Source organism: Scatophagus argus, chromosome 9 (genome assembly GCF_020382885.2).
Source record: "Scatophagus argus isolate fScaArg1 chromosome 9, fScaArg1.pri, whole genome shotgun sequence".
Classification (NCBI taxonomy): domain Eukaryota; kingdom Metazoa; phylum Chordata; class Actinopteri; family Scatophagidae; genus Scatophagus; species Scatophagus argus.
Window position 1 is genome coordinate 13,441,984 of NC_058501.1, and position 17,570 is coordinate 13,459,553.

Here is a 17,570-nt window from a genome sequence, read left to right on the forward strand (position 1 = left end):
TATTTACATAGCCATCCCCAAAGGACGCTCCAAACTTTAAACCAACAAACCTGAGCTGCTTTCTTGGTGGGAACCTGTGCCTTTTCAAAATAGTTTTAAAAGCTAATAACTCAGGAGAAATTAATGCACTTTAATTCTCCCATTTACCACTAAAAAGTTCAAAGAGGCTTTGGAATTGGTTTATTATTGTAACAAATGGACAAATGTGGTTCCTTTTAAATAACGGCAAGGTAATTTCATTATAAATGCCAGTAATTAAATTCAACTTTAAACCTATAAAGTGAAAACTTACAGTTAAACACTGAATATGTTCAGCCCTTGTATTTTAGTTGAATACAAATAAGAATAAGGAAGTTTTAAGTTACTTTTTCGGCATGTGTCACCTCTTGTGAAATTTTTCTCTTGAGCCCTGAAGGGATGAGTAAGAGGTGGGTGGGTGGGTGAGTGGGTAGGTGGGGGGGCTAACTGATGTTATTAGCAGGTCATCAGCAACCTCAGGAAATAATCAGCACAATACTGACATAGTGATTGACAAGGGTCAAAAAGACACTCTGTATTAATAATACAAAGTAGGGGCTACCGGGCAACGTTTTAACATTCACACTCAAATCGTTTTAAGTAGCCGCATGTCTGTGTGGATTTATGTATGAACGTGTATGTGTGCATTTGCATTTTTATTTCTGTGCTGTCTGTGTGTATGCAAATTTACAAACCTGTCTTCCTCAAGGGGAAGTCGTCCTTGCTCTCTATGGGTGACGGCAGCGTATACTGGCAAGTGGGGGATGTGCCGCCCAGGGGTGGAGAGCTTTGGTCCAGTGATGTATGGTGAGAAGACCTGCTTAAGAGATGGCAATATTATGATATAAGTTAGATGTTTCTATGCAATTTATACAGACTATCTGTATTTGTACCACGCTTTCACAAGCTAAAACAGCAGAAAATACTTACGAGTACCAGAGCTTTTGGTGGTGGATTATAGAATGACTGACTCCATTGCTGGCAGAGTCCTTTGCTGATTTGCTCAACAGAAACTCTTGGAGTTTCTGCTTCACCTCGGTACTGGCCACTGCACCTGTGAGACCAAAAGACGGAACCAAAGGGATTGGGGTTACCCTACAGATATGACTCATGAGCATGATATAGAACAACAGAGAATCAATAGCGTGCAAACTTTAAAATTTTATCTTACTGTACCTTGCAGATTTTCTAACCTCTGTTCCTATATCACATGTAACCTTCTGCTTAACTTTTTTCTTTAATTTCTATAGATTGAGTTTACACTATCTTCCAGACCAGCCACAACTTATGTAGGAAGATCTCCCCCTAGTGGTCTACCATCACTATATTAGTTTGAAGCTGCTAAAGTGATACTGCAGAGAGCTGTTTTTTCTCCACTGGAGGGTTAAAATTGCAGGGCAAAGTCTCAAATTACCTGACCTGACGAAGCTATAAATGTAGTCTATTATTAGCTATGAGGTAAAAACAGAAATGAAACACTATATCTGAAGCTATTTTCATTGTGCCATTTAAAGACATTTTCTCCTAAATTCTATGTTTAAATGCCATTGGTCAACCTTATGTCATCATTTGCACATACTCGGCAGGTGCCATGTGATCATAATTATTAAAGCGCTGGGTATTTCTCTTTATATGATGATGAAAGCAAATTTCAGCTTTGTTATTTGCCTTGTTCCCAGGCGTTTTTCAGGACAGTTAGATCTGATACATCTAATCGGGCCTCCAACAGCCACAGATGTGAAATCAGAACAGTTTGCCCTGCTTGCCCTGTGAGAACGATATGCAATACATGAATTTTTAAATGCACTGCTGTGTTGCCGAATATGATCCAACTCACAGTCCTTGCAAGTAAGAGGAGGTGGTCTTAAAAGGTGGCTACATCAAACAAACAAAAACATATTTCCGCATTCACTTTTCTTCTATGAATATGATTTTGTATTTTAAGTGGACTGATCCTGTAACACTATCAATTTCAGTGCTTTGGAGATAGTTTTATAAAATATTATTTTGGATGTTAAATTGTTGTAAATAAATTAATGGGGACCCCAGGATGATGTAGTTTTTGGCATTACAACATCGAACAAAAATCTAACAATTTAACATCAGGCTCAGGCAAATAAAATAAATAACAAATAAATACAGCAGCTAAATACATTTATTAAAATAAAATATAATCTTATGGATAAATATATGGCTACAAAAGACCTCCACTGCAGTCCTGCTACAAGACCTGAAAGCCACTATCCCAGAAACATGTACACAAACTAGTGCAAACTATTTGTTCTATAAGTGGAGCATTACCTACAGTAAAGCCTTCCTGTTCAGCTGTTGTGTGCATATTTTGCGCTGACTGCACTCTAAGGGTAATGGATTAAAAAAATGACTGAAGGGTGAGGGTTACACTTATGGCCACCCTGCCTGGTTTTGCCTGGGGCCTTCAAAACGGCTAATTCTTCCTCTGATGGTAAGGAGATGGTGATGACGATGATGATGATGATGATGACGGTGTCAAGCTCTTACTCTCTCTGGGGCGCTCCTTGCCCCTGAGGATCAGGCTGGAAACATGCTGCTCTCGCCGATGCCTCTCCTGCTCCTTCTCCTGCTGGTTCTGCTGCTGCTGCTGCTGCTGCTGCTGCTCCAGACGACGCTCCTTCTCTGCCAGTTCCTGCTGCTGTTTCATGGCCTGGAGCTCCTGCTGGAGCTGAAAAACACGCAGGTTTCAAGTCAGCATATACAGAGCACCCAGATAAATATGTTTTTTAAAACAATGTAAGCTTCGTGAACTTTTGCAGTTTCTTTTGTTATGATGAATCATTCTGTAATCGTCTGTAAAACCAAAATTCAACACTGTCCTGTAATGTATTCCTCCACATGCTGCCTTGCTGTGTTGATTTATCTTTTATTTTCTGCACTCTGTAATGTTGTCCTGAGCTATAATGTTTTGTCTGATGTGCACTACGCCATGCTGTGCTGTGCTCTTATGTGGTGTACGCTGTGGTGCTGTGCCGTGTCACTGTGTACACTGTTGTGCTGTTCTCCATACAACTGTTGAGTGCAATGCTGACCTTGAGGTGCTCCTGGAGCTGAGCTTGATGTTGGCGGGTCAACTTCTCATGCTGCTTCTGGAACTCGCTGATTAGTAGCTGCTTCTGAATCTGCTGTTGCTTCTGAATAAGCAGCAGCTCCTGCTGCAGCTGCCTCTCCCACAGTCCCGGGTCCGAGCCTGGTCCCAGCATCCTCAGATCAGTGCGCAGGTCCAAAGGAGATAAGGGCTCCACAGCCAATGGCACGTCTGACTTTATGTCCACTGTGTACCGTAAAGGGGGAGACCCAAAGAATAAAAAAGAGAAAGAGATTTGTCAGTTCTTTAATTGCATTTTACCTGTATCAATACAAATCATACAACCAGAGGTACCCCTACATATACATACATCTGTATGAATATCTCTATGTTCCCAGGGCAAAACATGTTGTTAAGTTAAGGAAGACAGGAAAAGTACGATTCTATAAATGACGTATGGAGCTTTAAAAAAAAGAAAAAATAAAGAATGGACAGGGAGAATAAGAAAAGTTAGAAATGAGGAGCACAGCTTTCTTTCCTGTGATCCTCAGAAACCTGCAATTATAATAGTTTCTATAAACAAACATGGGATCACATCCGTCAGCACAGAGTCTACTGGGAGCAGCTGTACAACAGACTCAATGAACATTTGGCACGAAATGTTGAACTGGTCGTTTAAAGTGATTACATAAATCCCATCTTCCCACTGTTTGATAAATAAATAAAAGGAGTATTTTTCCTCAACTCTACCAGAACACCATGCAGATATCCCTTCTTAACATAAATGATTGAAGGCAAAGTAGTTTGTGTGCCTGGAACCCTCATGTGTTTGTGAATTCATGTTCCTGTGATCTTAATCTCTGTTCTCGAGTGCAGACGCTGTAATGTGTGTGCAAATGTCGGTACAAACTGCTTTTGTCTTTGACAACTACCTCTATTATAAGTAATTGCCAGATACAAAGTAAGAGGGCATCCCTTTGGTCCCCAAACTCTATATATAGGTTGTTCCACAAAGAAAATCGATGGCCAGTTAAGAGCATAGGAGACAGGGCTACTTCATCTCTGTATTCCACAGGGGATGATCGGTGATTGTACAATATTTTTCTTTATATTTTTTAAAAAGTTGTTTTCATCCATACTTACTATATCCATACATACTATCTATCTTTATTATACTACAGACTTTCTTTTTGATTAAATAGTATTAAATACTTGAAACAATTTCAGATGTTAAATAAGGTATTTGGGCTTTTGTATGATCACTAATTAAATAAAAAGATCAAAATCTTGGAAAAATAGTTACTTGTTAGTCATGCTGATCATGATGTGACATTCAGGGAAGGGTACACACTGACCAGAATATAAAATGTCTCTTCCATTTTTAGACCAGAGAAAATATCCAAACCTACTTAAAATTCCAGTAGCTGGAGGGAGATTTATTGAGTGCATTCACTGCCATAATCTTCTCAAGGGTCACATTTGAAGGAACAAATACAGGCAATTTTACTGCACCACCTGTTCTTTGGAAGCGTGAGGGAAAACTAACACCTTTCAACTGATGTATTCGCATAAATAATCTTGTGTCGGTCCTGTCGGGCATTTATCCTAATTAACTAAAATAAAAAGCCAATAAATAGGAGTTTAAACCTGCCAAGAGAAGCAGGGTTAGTCTACAGTAGCCATCAATTAGGAAGAAGTGCCCTCCTGTTCACTGATGCAGTGAAGCTCACTGGCGCCCATTTGTTTTGTCATGTAGCCTGTTTTTCATTGCCACCATTCCATGTGTATGCGGCGGTGATGATTATAAATAGAAACATAAAAGCAAGTGGCGCAATCCTGGTCTGTGACAACCCCCACACCCTAGTATCCACCACCCTAACTTGCCGCTGCCATGGCAACACTGGCGACGTAATTATGTCTCCCCATCCTGCAGATATTGAGTCTCACTGCATGTCATCTCCTGCCTACAGTGGCAATGTGACATGTTGACTATTATATCAGCCCTTCAGCTCTTATATAAGGAAGGAGTCCCCAACAGAGAGACACAGAAAGAAAGCATTACAAAACCCTCCAACACACACACACACACACACACACACACACACACACGCACGGCAGAGATTCAGTAGCTAAGTGATAACTTGTCTTAAAACATGTTCAAAGAGTGCAGACAGCTAGAGGGGACTCCCGTGCCGTAATTTTTCTCTCTGTGTTCTAAAAACAGCTCCAATCAAATGACAGAGGAGGTCGACAGCTCTGCAAGCACAGAGAACAGGCACCTGTAGAACAGACCTTCTCTCCTGACAGGGAATATTAATCTTAGCTTGTAACTACTTGACAAAGGACTCTTTTGTAGCGGGCGCTGTTCCAGGGCTAGCCGTGAGACTGTGAACCATTGAAGGGCTCAGAGAGTCAGACAGCCTTAGAGCTACTTTTGCCTAATGGACCTAAATATAGCAACAAAAAACACCTGCTGCCTGGGAAAATTCACCACTGAGATATCTAATTAATCTCATATTTCATTCTGTACCCTCACTGTGACTGGCATTAAGAATCTTCACTTTGATCAGCAAATGAAGCTGAGCCTCCATCAGAAAATCTCTGACAGTGGTTTAACAGGATGGGCAGGGGGAGAGGGAGGAGGAGGAAGACTGTGAAAGCTTAAGCCACCTTTGATAATCAAGGCTGTATGAAATGGCCCTTGAGGATACCGCAACAGTCTTGTGCGCCTGTTCTGCTCTTGTCCACTGTGTCTGCAAGTATAACGCTGGATAGAGCGATGTTGAGGGAACATAATAAGGTCTTAAAGGCAGGTAGGTGTTGTGTTGTATCTGCTGAAGCCTCTGCCTAATTTACAACTTTTACTTTTTATTCTCTGTGCTGACTGAAACAGAGCAGTTGTCAAAATGTGCCTCTGTCAATGCAGTCCACTAAACCAGAGAACACAATAGACCTATGTACCTAATGCCACACATTCACATCTGATATATTTAAATCAAATACATGCTGAAACTACCCGAAACTGAAATGTGCTGTTTCTGTATTACAAAAATACCCTTTAGGCAGAGGAGAATACGGAACCACCAGTAACTAGGGCTAAATATAAATGCTTTTCTGAGCAGGGGCTTAATATAGACAATGTGTGAAAGACTGTCACAGTTGTGAAGCTGCCTGCTCAATTTAACACAGGCAAAAATAAAAGCGCAGTGTTGCGTTTAGGCAACTTTTGGGTCACTTTTGAAATGATTGCTCTCAAAGAAGAGTCTGCCACTTCTGGGTCAGTGGTCCTATCGTGCTATTGGCGACAATGACCCTTGATGTGATAATACTTTTTTGGGTGAAAGTGAGGTGCCTCCTGATTGGTGGAAAGTTCACAGAAGTGTCTCTAGGCATTGGTAAACAAGAGATTTATGAATGACAGGTCCCAAATTTGTTTTTAGCACAAGGCAGCAACAAGCACCCTGCCCCATGCCCAAATTCCTCCCTGTGGAGGGCCTGCCAAGGGGGGATAGGGTGACTCATGGCCTGTGGCCACACTCCCAGTGCAGCATCGCACCGCCAGTGTCCCCAAAGTGTTTATTTCTATAACCGATCTGCCTCTCATTAGTCTTGGTGGTGCTTAGAGTGACAATCACAGCCTTAATTTGAGATGTTAGATGGTTGTCTTTTTTTTGCCTCAGGCCACATTAGCAGGCTTCCCACCCTGAAGACAGAATAGACACACATCACATGTGACATTACTATAACATGTGAACATGTGAGGACTCTGAAATACACTCAGTAAAAAAATATCAGCATAAATCACTAGGCTCATGTTGAACTTAAACTACCAGTTTTTAAAAGCACCTTTACATTTCATTGCAGTCTTTTTTATCCTGTTAGCACATAAACTGCTTGGGTGAAAATGGTTATTAACATTAACTACCGCTGAATATAAATATAAAGCAGCTTCCTCTACTCCTCAGCAGCTTAGTTTGGCAACTAGAGGTATCTTTTTGGTGTCATTCAATAAGGCTGATCATATTCACATTTCATCAAAATAAAATAAAATAAAATAAAAAGTTAAATAATACTGTAACACATCAAATGCATTGTGTTTAGAGTTGACTGATAAACGCTGATAAAGAAATGAACAGCTTCACTTTTCGTTAAAGATGCCCTGTAAATGTAATTTACATGCAGTGTAACAAACAATGATGCATTTAAAATCCTGCATTGTTTTCGGCTACGTTTACTAGCGAGTAGTCTTCTTCTTCTTCTGTGTTGCTGATGTGCTCTTGGCATCTTACTGCCACCTGTTGATCAGCGGAATAGAGTGACCCCATTGGTAGGACTACGTACTGTGGCACCAGCGAGGTAAATGATGCACAGACTAACAACAACAACTTGATAGAACTAATAAAGGTAAAAAAAATACCAGAGGGTACTTTAAACAGACAATCAGCTTTAGCAGAATTGTTTTTCAGTATGACAGCAGAACTTTATTTGGAAAAATCTGAATGAATTAATTGATACTAATATTGTTAAAGTTTTGCGATAGAACAATAGTGCTAAGATATACCTGATTTTAACCCCCAATGCATCACAGCAATCTGAAGCGTAGTTCATCATGTAGGGAATAAGGGATAAATGTTAAGGTCATCTTAACTCTAATGTTTACATAGTGTAGCTTTTATTAATGAAATACCAAGTTTGGCAATATACATAATAGCACTATATGTCTATGCACTTTAAACATGTTGTATATTGCATGCATTTAGTGAGCACAAGAGATAGTTGCTGATCTAAATTCCCTGTCTGATGGTATAAATAGAACCAGAGATACAGAAGATGTTTGAGGGCAAAAATAAGCTGATGCTTGGGACTGCAATGTGGCGCTGGATCTCTCATTAAGTGCCTTGTTATTTTGAGCAGCTGGCCTGTCTAAAGCAAGAAACAGGTCTTTATTTTTAAGACTCAGACTCGTCCTTGTGGCTGAGCCAGAGCTCCAGCTTGCAGGCTATCTGCTAACAAAGGGAGCTGAACTGAACCACCACGGGCCTTTCACTGAGGGGAGCCAGGAGCCCATTAGTCTCCTGTCCTGCTATCATGCCAAACTGTCTCACAAAACAACAACAACAAAAACAAACAAACAAGCAAAAAAAAAAAAAAAAACAGAACAAAACAAAGCAACATAAACTGGATCTCTGTCCAAGCAAAGAGAAGGAGAAAACCCAGGACACTGTAGTTAATAATTAGCAAGTGCCTCTGTCAAGGCTTTTTTTATCATCATCTTATCCTCTGTGCACAATATTGACACCAGGTCCTACAATCAATAGAACTCCAATAAATCAATCACAAAGAGCCACATCAAACCCCCCAACCAGAGCAGAAAGATTCCCTCATCACTGACAAAACACAAACATTAAACTGGGCTTTTCTGCAACCTGCAGATTAAGAAGAACAGGAAGAAAAAATTGCAAAAAGGGCTTTTGTTCAACAATCTTTTCATCTCCCTAATACCACTGGTTTAAAATAATAAATTACTTCATTCTTATAATGAGCAACTAATAAGCACTACTGAAACAAAATCTCATATTCATTTGTGTTCTTTTGCACAGTCTCTTTAGCGGCGAGCACTTCCAGTACACGCAGTGAGGCATCGTGAATGGATGCGGATAACAGAGAAGAGGACTTGAAAGGTGCAGCATTGTTATTGTCTGAAAGCTCCCCATTGATGGCCGCTCGCATGATATTTTACATAACATTTTGCATTCATGGGGAACTAATTAATTTTCCCTTGTTGGAGAGCCCATCTGAGGACTGTTTTTTTGTCAGAACTTGTCAGAACATGAATCAAAATTAAAATGGGATTATGCCCTTTATTTTCATGTACCACTTGAGATTTAACAGCAGAGACGTAGAGTGTCATAAAAAATGTCAAGAAGTTTGCTTTAGAAAACAATTCACAAGTAAACTATTCAGCTGCACACAAGGAGCACTTCACCAACAACATCTGTGAGAATAAATCAATATCCTAAAACATTGATGTAAAGCTCATAATAAACCCATTCCTCCGTCTTACAGGGAATTTGTCTGCTCTACCAACAACAGTGACATGACATCTGTAGTAAACTCACACAAAGTCATCCTGGAGTAGCATTTTTAGACCTATCATATTAGTCATTGTCAAGTGGTTTACTATAAAATGGAAAGAACAAATTAAACAGGCAAATGACAGAATTCTCTATAAATATCTGTTCCAAACCACTGTTATATCAGGAGCATGCCGAGATGGAATGATAACGCACAGACGCACTAATCTTAGCAGGCTAATGCCATAAGCTGAAAATAACTCACCTAAGAATAGCTGACCCACAGAATAAGCAAGGAGCCCGAATTCAGGCGCTCGGTATATCTGTTGTTTGGCTCACAGGCTGCTTAAGACAAAAGAAGAAAGCCTTGCTCCTGAAGCCTGATAGTCAAATAACCTGCTCTATTGACAGAGATGGAATGTGTCATCCCCCTGTCATCCTCCCGTTTTATTTTAAATCTCCTCACGTTTAGCCTTCTGTCTCTGGATGTTTTCAGTCACCCATTTTGCACGCCTAAAGTCAGACTAATGGCAGTGATTTTTTTATGGAAAACTTTGACTTGTATTCAACATCAAAAATACAGAGTTAACAGTTGGCTAATTTTAGTTAATGTAGTGACAACTCAATGGTCATAATATATTTCTCAGAAACTGAAACACTCACATGACTCAATCCTACTTTCTCATTACGCATGCTTCTCAGCATTGTCATGCTGTGTTTTCACAGAGCACAATGCTTCATTTCCAGCAACAATTTTCACATTTTATCAATAGCCAAATGCTAAAAAAAAAAAAAATCAAAGCAAATAAGGTGTGACTCATCTTGAGTCAATACAGTGAATAGACGTTACTCATACTGATGTCAGCCGTGTTCTCTTCAATTCAATTCTCAGGTCAAAAATAGAACAGTCAATATGTGTGGTAAATATCCTGAGAGAAACCTTTCAGTTCAGTCACAGTTTTTCCTGTTACTTGAAAAGTGCACGCTGACAAGGAAGCTCACAAAACACAACATCTCTTTCATGTTCACAGTGACTCATTTCAAGCACCTAAAACATGGGGTGTTAACACATTTCCTCATTTCAGTAGCAAAACAACACTTTATGCTTGTCAGATGCATTAGGATAAACAGCACTTTTTAACTTGTTAAAAAGCATCTTTTAACACAGGTGAGAAAGTTAAATCACAGAGCAAAGTGTTTACCATCACAAGAGCAAATACCTTGATTCAGGAAGAAGTGCCTGATCCTACCACGTTGCTGTTCTGAGAAGCTTTGAGTTCGCCTTTCACACAGAATCAGAGACCGGCTGAGCGCAAAGAGTTGGGAGTACGCAAGAGAGGGAGAGAGGGACAGAGTGAATGTGTGCCAGAGAGGCACAGCAGATAGTGGAGAAGTAGGAAGAGATTCAAAGATGGAGGAGATTGGAATGCAAAGAGCAATGGTACAAAAAAAAAAGAAGGATAAAAACTAAGATTCCTCAGGAGGAGTAGAAACACTGGGCTACGTGATCACCTGAGTTGTTCACGTTGTGCATCTTGCTCTGGCTGGGAAACTGCTGGTGTCCAACGCGCCCTTCTGTTGTGGAGAAACTTGACTCGCCCTCGTAAATCGTCTGCAGCATACTCCACTCAGCGCTCAGGTCTCATTGCAAGCCTTGCGTTTCCTGTCACCAAGAGCCACCCCTCAGCCACTCAGGGGAGAGACCACGACAACAGGCAACTCTCTCCCTTCCGCTGCCTCCTCCTCTGATACAAGACTCCACACTGTAGAGCAATAACACAAACGGCACACTCTCTCTGCAGGGCTGCCCCTCTCCTGCTGCCCTGCTTCAGTCTGATCCAAACACTAACACAGTTTGAGGAGAAGATGACAAGTCCAGCTTTCTTTTTCTTTTCTTATCTGCCTATCTTTTCCTCTTTCTAACCCAGGCTGTGGCTCTACCTCTCCTCAGCAGAGTGTCTGAGCAGCGACGGAGAAAAATGTAAAGCTGAGTTGCTAGGAAAGCCGTGTACTGTGCACTGAGCACCTCGCTGAGGCAGTAATGCAAGCCAGGGAGGGAGCAAGCTTCATTTGCATGTGAATCAACAACTGCGTGGCCCACAGGTGACAGAAATAGAACAATGGCCAGCCCTGGCTAAAAATAGGTCAGGCGAGGCGCGGGGATTGGAGCAGCATTGATGCGTTTAAAAATACCACACCAAACACAGCTGTCTTCTTCAGCTCCTGCCAGAAGGCATGTCTCCTGACTCGCTCTCTGCAGATGGAGACTTCATCCCACCCCTCCTCTCTCCCTCTCTCTCTATTTTCTGATTTGTTGAACCAGTATCTCTCACTCACTCTATTTATGTCTTCATTTTGTTCTCTCAGGTACATGGCTGGAATGATACATTTCTGCCTTCATGTCCTACAAGAGGCGCATGTAAAGTTTATCTCTGTGCAGTATATGTTATGTCAAAGGGCTGGTAAAAACTGTGATTTATTCAAGCATAAAAATATTTTTTTTTGCCAAATAGTACAAAAAAATACTAATGATGCATTCCAACAAATGTAGCAGGATTTAGTTAAAAAATCAACAAGATGTGTTAAGCCAAGCGAGACGCCACATGAACATTGTGTTCATTTAAGACTGTAAGCTTGCTGCATTAGCTTGGTGTACATGTGGGGTTCAGTGTGTATCCAGGGCAGTGCTGCTACTCAGGAAGCATGCTTTCAGCTAGCCAAGGAAGCCAACTGTAAGATGCCATAACAGCATGAGCGCAATTACATAAACCTCTCAAACTGTGTCAAGAACACCTCCTCGGGATTACACATCCCATTTCTTTGAAACACTCTTGGTACTGTATAATGAGGGATTTATCAAAATGACAAACAAAACACTGGAGTAAACATATACTTGTCAAGAGCTTGAATGCTGAGTACCAAGTAGCGATATAGTAGGACTTTTTCAATTAATATTGCATTGCAAACTGGCCAACATCCACAGTTAATATAATATGACTCCAGCCCATAAAAGTCAAGTCAAATGTTCTATCTGACCACTGATGCAGGGCTGGGTTTGTGGCCAAGCAGCCTGTGCCTTTAAATTTTTCATCTTCCTTCATAATTTGACCTGTCCCCCAGCCAGGGGCGTGGAGCCAGCACAGCTATTTTTAGGTCCTGAGCTCTGACGACTCGGCTACAGAGACACAGAGAAGGAGTTTTTACTGTGTTGTTTCAGCTGGACAAACATTTAACCCCTCAATCCTTTTATCACAGCACAACCAAGAAGCCAAGAAGGAAATACACGGCTTGCAGGCTCACCCCAGACATAAAACAACTACCCATGTATGATACTGTGGTACTTGGTTATTCATAAACAGAGACAACAAGAGGAAGGTGCATACATTTGTTTTGACTCTTTACTACTTCTCTGCTATCACAAACTAAAACATGTTTACCCTTTGTCTACTCTAGCTGAGAGAATGATTTTTACAAAGATAGATATAGAACAGATATCATAAAGCATTGTGGCAAATCTATCAAGAAATGATTACTCCAGGCTCCCCTTGGTGACATATTACAGGGAAACAGATTTTACCAAACACCTGATCTTGGCAAATTAGTTTTGGCATCCAAGTTGGATAAGATGGTGTGAGAGATAACAAGACTTCAAGTCCAAGGTAATGATGGCTAAAGACCCAGAGCTCCATCTGTCACAGTATCTGTCAGAGCAGGCATACTCTGACCCTGTGGGCTGACCTCGACACAGACCGAGGTATAATTGATCAAAAGAGGAAGTAAGGCTGTCACATGAATGACAATTATCATGACAAGGGGATCCCTATTTTTATAACACATATAACAATGTGATTTGATTGAAATTAAAAGGTCAAGGCATATTTTGCAATGTGACTGTTACTGTCTTTTCCCACTATTACACAATAAAAAAAAATCCTATATGATGCAAAATCAGAAACTACCTCCGCTTTAGTTCGGCACAATTTACACAGATTTGTGCTTTATTTGAAAACAAACTCAGTTCTCGGCACTTGTTTGATGAATGATTAGCTCCCAGTATTAACTTAATGAACCCCGGTCAGCCTGACCTACTGCTCCTAAAAGCAGCAACAAAAAAACAGAGACATTTCAGTGGGACAAGTTAGCAGCGATTAACCTACACTTTTTATTTATAACTAGCTTCCTGAGGCTGATGAGGGATTGTGGGATTGGAAATAGCTCTGTCCAATAGGCAGGGTCCAGTAAACCTGCAATGTGGCAAGCCCATTATAGCTCCTACTGCGTCACTGGCGGCCTTTGTCTACTTTAGTCCTATTAAAGCATTTAAGTGTGAACGTCAGCGTCCCTGCTGGAGAGCCACTCGGCTCTGCTCTCCAGGGTCGGAGCTCGGCTGTCTGTCACCTCCCTCATATCAAACACAGACACTGTGTGCGTGTGTTTGTGTGTGTGTGTGTGTACATGCATGTGTGTATGTTTTGACATCAGAGCACTGACGTGGAGTGGGGGAAATATTAGAGATGAGAAAACAAGTGGGCCAGACCAGTGAAGAGCCACTAGCACTTTCCAAATTTAAATGAAAGTCTGTTATAGCCTATTTTGAAGAGCAAGAGATGCACTGTCTGCACACATATATGCAAACATCCACACACTTAACTTCATTATAATATATATGCCAACTTAATCAATTTAAACAATCTATTGGGATTAGCAACATGACAAAGATATAAATGGTAATTCAGCCCTTTCCTTTCTATTTCGAGAAACTGCGGTCAGAACTTAAGGATTTGATTTTTTTTTGCCAGATAACTCACATTACCACAATTACTGTACCAATTCTAAATCAACTCCTCAGTTCTGTGGCTTAATCACCATAGCACTGCTGCCTTGTGACACACTGTGCATGATGAAACCCAGCAGGGAGTCAGACTGGAGAAGGAAGGGAGCTGAACTTAAGTGTTGCAACAGATACGAGGGTTGTACAAACAGCGCTCCTTATAACTAATTTGATTCAGCGACAAAATGTTTTGTTCCCCTTAATAGCGGATGATCCGTGTGTGGGAGGGAATGAGTCAGCCATGTTTTGTTGTTCCGTGTTCTCTGAACTTAAAAGGCCCTATGTATCTTAGACAGGGGTTCTCTCTATTGTGAAATAATCCGATTACAGTGTGGCTCTCACAAAGTTCTTACATGATCTTAATCAATACACACCTTTATTAGAATCTAGTACTAAAATTTACTGGACTTCCTCGCTCTTCCTTGTCTTCCTGCCTGTGTGGATGCAGAGTTTCATCATGCCACCTTGGGAGGACTGTGGCGGATATGATCATTGTAAGGTGTTGATTTCTCCACTCAGAGAGGATGTTCCTCCCCAGAGAGGGGCTGCATACTAACAGCAACTTCTGACGTAACCATACCCTCCAACCACCCCCCCATCCCCTGACTTTCTTCTCTCTAGTGGCCACCTCGCAGCGCTGAGGGCAGCCCTGGCACAGGAGGGAAATTACCTCTCCACACCAATTACCTCAAAGTCCACCATCTTACTTACATGAGCCCCTGATGAGTCACTATTGCCAAATGTGGAAGAGTTCCTAGATCAGTTTAGGGAGTGAAACCATGGCACATTGGTGCCCCAGTCTGTGCACACGGAGTCTCTGCACAAGCTCTGTTGGCAACCAACCTCAGCCATGTTACCTGCTAAAAACTATGGGTGAAGTTTTGTCACTTCAAACAGCCCATTTTCCCTTTACCTTGCGGTCATTCTCGTAAAAGCACAAAGGCACTACAACTGTTGATTTGATGGTAAAATCCAATTAGCCTGTACATCTGGATGTGTTATGTGAGCGTGTTTCCCTACTAATGATTTCGGCGCTCTTGCTTTTATTGGGTTACTCTGTCTGGCGTCCTGTGGTATTTCCTGTTGGACTTTCAGGGTGATATAGAATGCACTTTACAGGTTGGATCAAATAACAGGAAAAAGCATTTAAAGGCAGACATGTTTTGTACTTAATCTTGAAACTTTGCCAACAAAGTTTTGTAATGCAGCTTATAATAACAGATGGAGCCCATGCAGCTTTATGTGTTTCTCTTGCGAGTCGACCCCAAGATAAAAAAGGCAGACATGGTGCTATTCAGAAAGAGAGATGAATCAACATACTGTATATCCTTAAAAATGAAAACCTTTCAGAAAAATATATTCATTCATGTGTTGTGAACCTTCCATCTGAGATGTGAGAGACAAGCTGAACCATAACAGAGTTCCAAAAAGGCAAAAACACAATTTCACAGCATCCACTTATTGTGCACTGACCTTGAGGTCAGTTTACTTTCTAACTTTGAATAGGTCCCTGGTGCTGTGCCTTCATCTGCTGCCATAGGCTTTCTAAAAATAGACGTGGAGCACAAAGGCACACTGGAAACAGAGGACAGCTGTCAGTATATTAATGATCAATGCGCTCATCTCTGTTGGAAACCATTGATCCACTGTTTGTATCAAATTGACCATGTTGTTATCGTTGTTGTTGTAGAACTTCCACCCTACGCTCAGTTATGACAAGCCCACTTTCTGTTCCACTTTGTCCCCCTTGCACACCACCCTCTTTCAAAGCAACACAAACTATTGATTCCCTAATGATATTCTAACACCAAAAGGCTTAGCATTGATTACAACCTTTGAAAGATCATTCTTAATGTCAGCTGGCATTTTAGCAAGCTTTTAAACATGAAGCAGGGCTCAGAGAGAACTTTTCTGCCTGAAAACGCAGCATGCAGAATCATTGCATCAATGGCTCTTGTTGACACCCTTAAACTTCACTGAAATGGCTGCAGAAGTCAAATGCCTTATCTGTATCATACGAGCACAGAGGCCAAAACAGACACATGTGACTTTGATGGAATCCAGCCAAGCTTAGCTGACCTTAGTAAATCCCTGAGGGATTAATAAAAACAAAGGTTCTCTGTTCAGAGGCATCCTTCCAATCCACATCCTGCTAGTCGAGCCCATTTATGAGTGGATAATCATAGCATCATCCCTCCCAAGTGCCTTGGGTCTATTATCTTAATATGATAACTAAATATATATTTTTGGTATTACCACAGCTTTGAAAAATAAAAAAGACATGTCATCATACTTGTTTGTCCTTTGGCAAAATGCCAGCATTGTTATTTCAGTCACAGGAAAAGTAAAGGCAGTGTTTACCCAAGTACCAGATTTTCTTTTAATGGGACAAAACTCAATTCAGTGACCTGAATATACTGAGCACACTTATCAAGGAACAAGCCAACAACATAACATAATGAAAACTGTAGCTGCATGTTTAAAAACAGGTTATGCTTACTGCTTGACTGTTATTCTAGATATGTCAATGACCTTTAAAGACCCAAGCAAAACCATTCATGGATTTAAAAGGTCCACCTAAAAAAGTGCAACAGGAAATCGAGTTTACTATGGGAAGGGTGGACTGACGCATATTGTCCAAGCCACTTCCACCTACGCCACTGCTTCTTTACTTGACCGCAGCACAGTCACAGGACTCCCCTCCTGTGGTGTCTCAAAGGTCTTGAACGCAACAATACATCTAAAAAAATAGCTCTTCCTCCGATTATTAAGGCGGTGTTATGCATGCCAGGAAATATTTCACAGTGCACCCACCACCTCTGTTACAATGTTGATGTCTGGACTTCTCCATATACATAAACCTGGAGGGGCTCCAGATGTATTTTTAAACACTTTGCTAGGGTGACCTTGGGTTTGTATCTTATTACAGCATCATATTCATTTATATTCTTCCACCACAGCTACGAATAAATTCATCCTGATAAGCTATCATATTCTTATGCAGTGGAAGTTACTGACTTAAGTAACACAAACTCCCAAGTACATTATAAATACAACGATTTACATTTCCGATTCCTATGAGAGTGTCTAAATGAGTCAAACAGCTCTCTATTTGGGATGCCAGTGGCTCAGCCTGTGGGGACTAAGTTTGAGAATGGGAAGATGGCTGACTCAAGACCAGCACGGACCAGTCTGCATGGAGTGTGGACTGGTAGCTGGAGAGGTACCAGTCCACTTCCTGGGCACTGCCGAGGTGCCCTTGAACGAAATCCCTAACTCCTCAGGGCGCCTGAATACATGGCTGTTCCCTCACTCTGACATTTCTCCATACATTAGTGCTTGTGTTTAGGTCCTGTTTGTACATGTATAGATTTTGGGCCTGTGAGTGTGTAAAAATACGGAGTGAGAACAGAGAGAAAAACCTGAATTTCCCTAAGGGGATTAATAAAGTAAGTCTCCTTTTTTTGTTTTTTCTTCTTCTGCTTCTTCTTCTTCTTCTTCTTCTTCTTCTTCTATTTCCTCTCCCCCCTGAGAGAGAAAAGCATGGTTGAGAGGTCATCTCATCTCTTATTTGGTGGGAAAACAA

General features: G+C 41.1%; 1 protein-coding gene across 7 annotated transcripts in view; it reads right to left on the reverse strand.

Moving 5' to 3' along the window:
- The window catches only part of hdac9b (histone deacetylase 9b), a 36,317-nt gene that overhangs the window by 11,130 nt on the left and 7,617 nt on the right, over positions 1 to 17,570 (reverse strand). The window contains exons 1-6 of one of the 7 annotated variants that reach the window (XM_046399689.1): positions 10,666 to 11,427; positions 10,374 to 10,459; positions 3,084 to 3,325; positions 2,539 to 2,719; positions 949 to 1,081; positions 714 to 838 (exon numbers count right to left, since the gene is read on the reverse strand). In XM_046399689.1, the coding sequence (XP_046255645.1) occupies positions 714 to 838; positions 949 to 1,081; positions 2,539 to 2,719; positions 3,084 to 3,254 (610 nt within the window). In that variant the 5' untranslated portion in view covers positions 3,255 to 3,325; positions 10,374 to 10,459; positions 10,666 to 11,427. Of the gene's footprint in view, positions 1 to 713; positions 839 to 948; positions 1,082 to 2,538; positions 2,720 to 3,083; positions 3,326 to 10,373; positions 10,460 to 10,665; positions 11,445 to 17,406; positions 17,446 to 17,570 lie in introns of those variants that run through there. The other 6 variants (XM_046399690.1, XM_046399686.1, XM_046399684.1 and 3 more) reach the window with 6 other exon arrangements.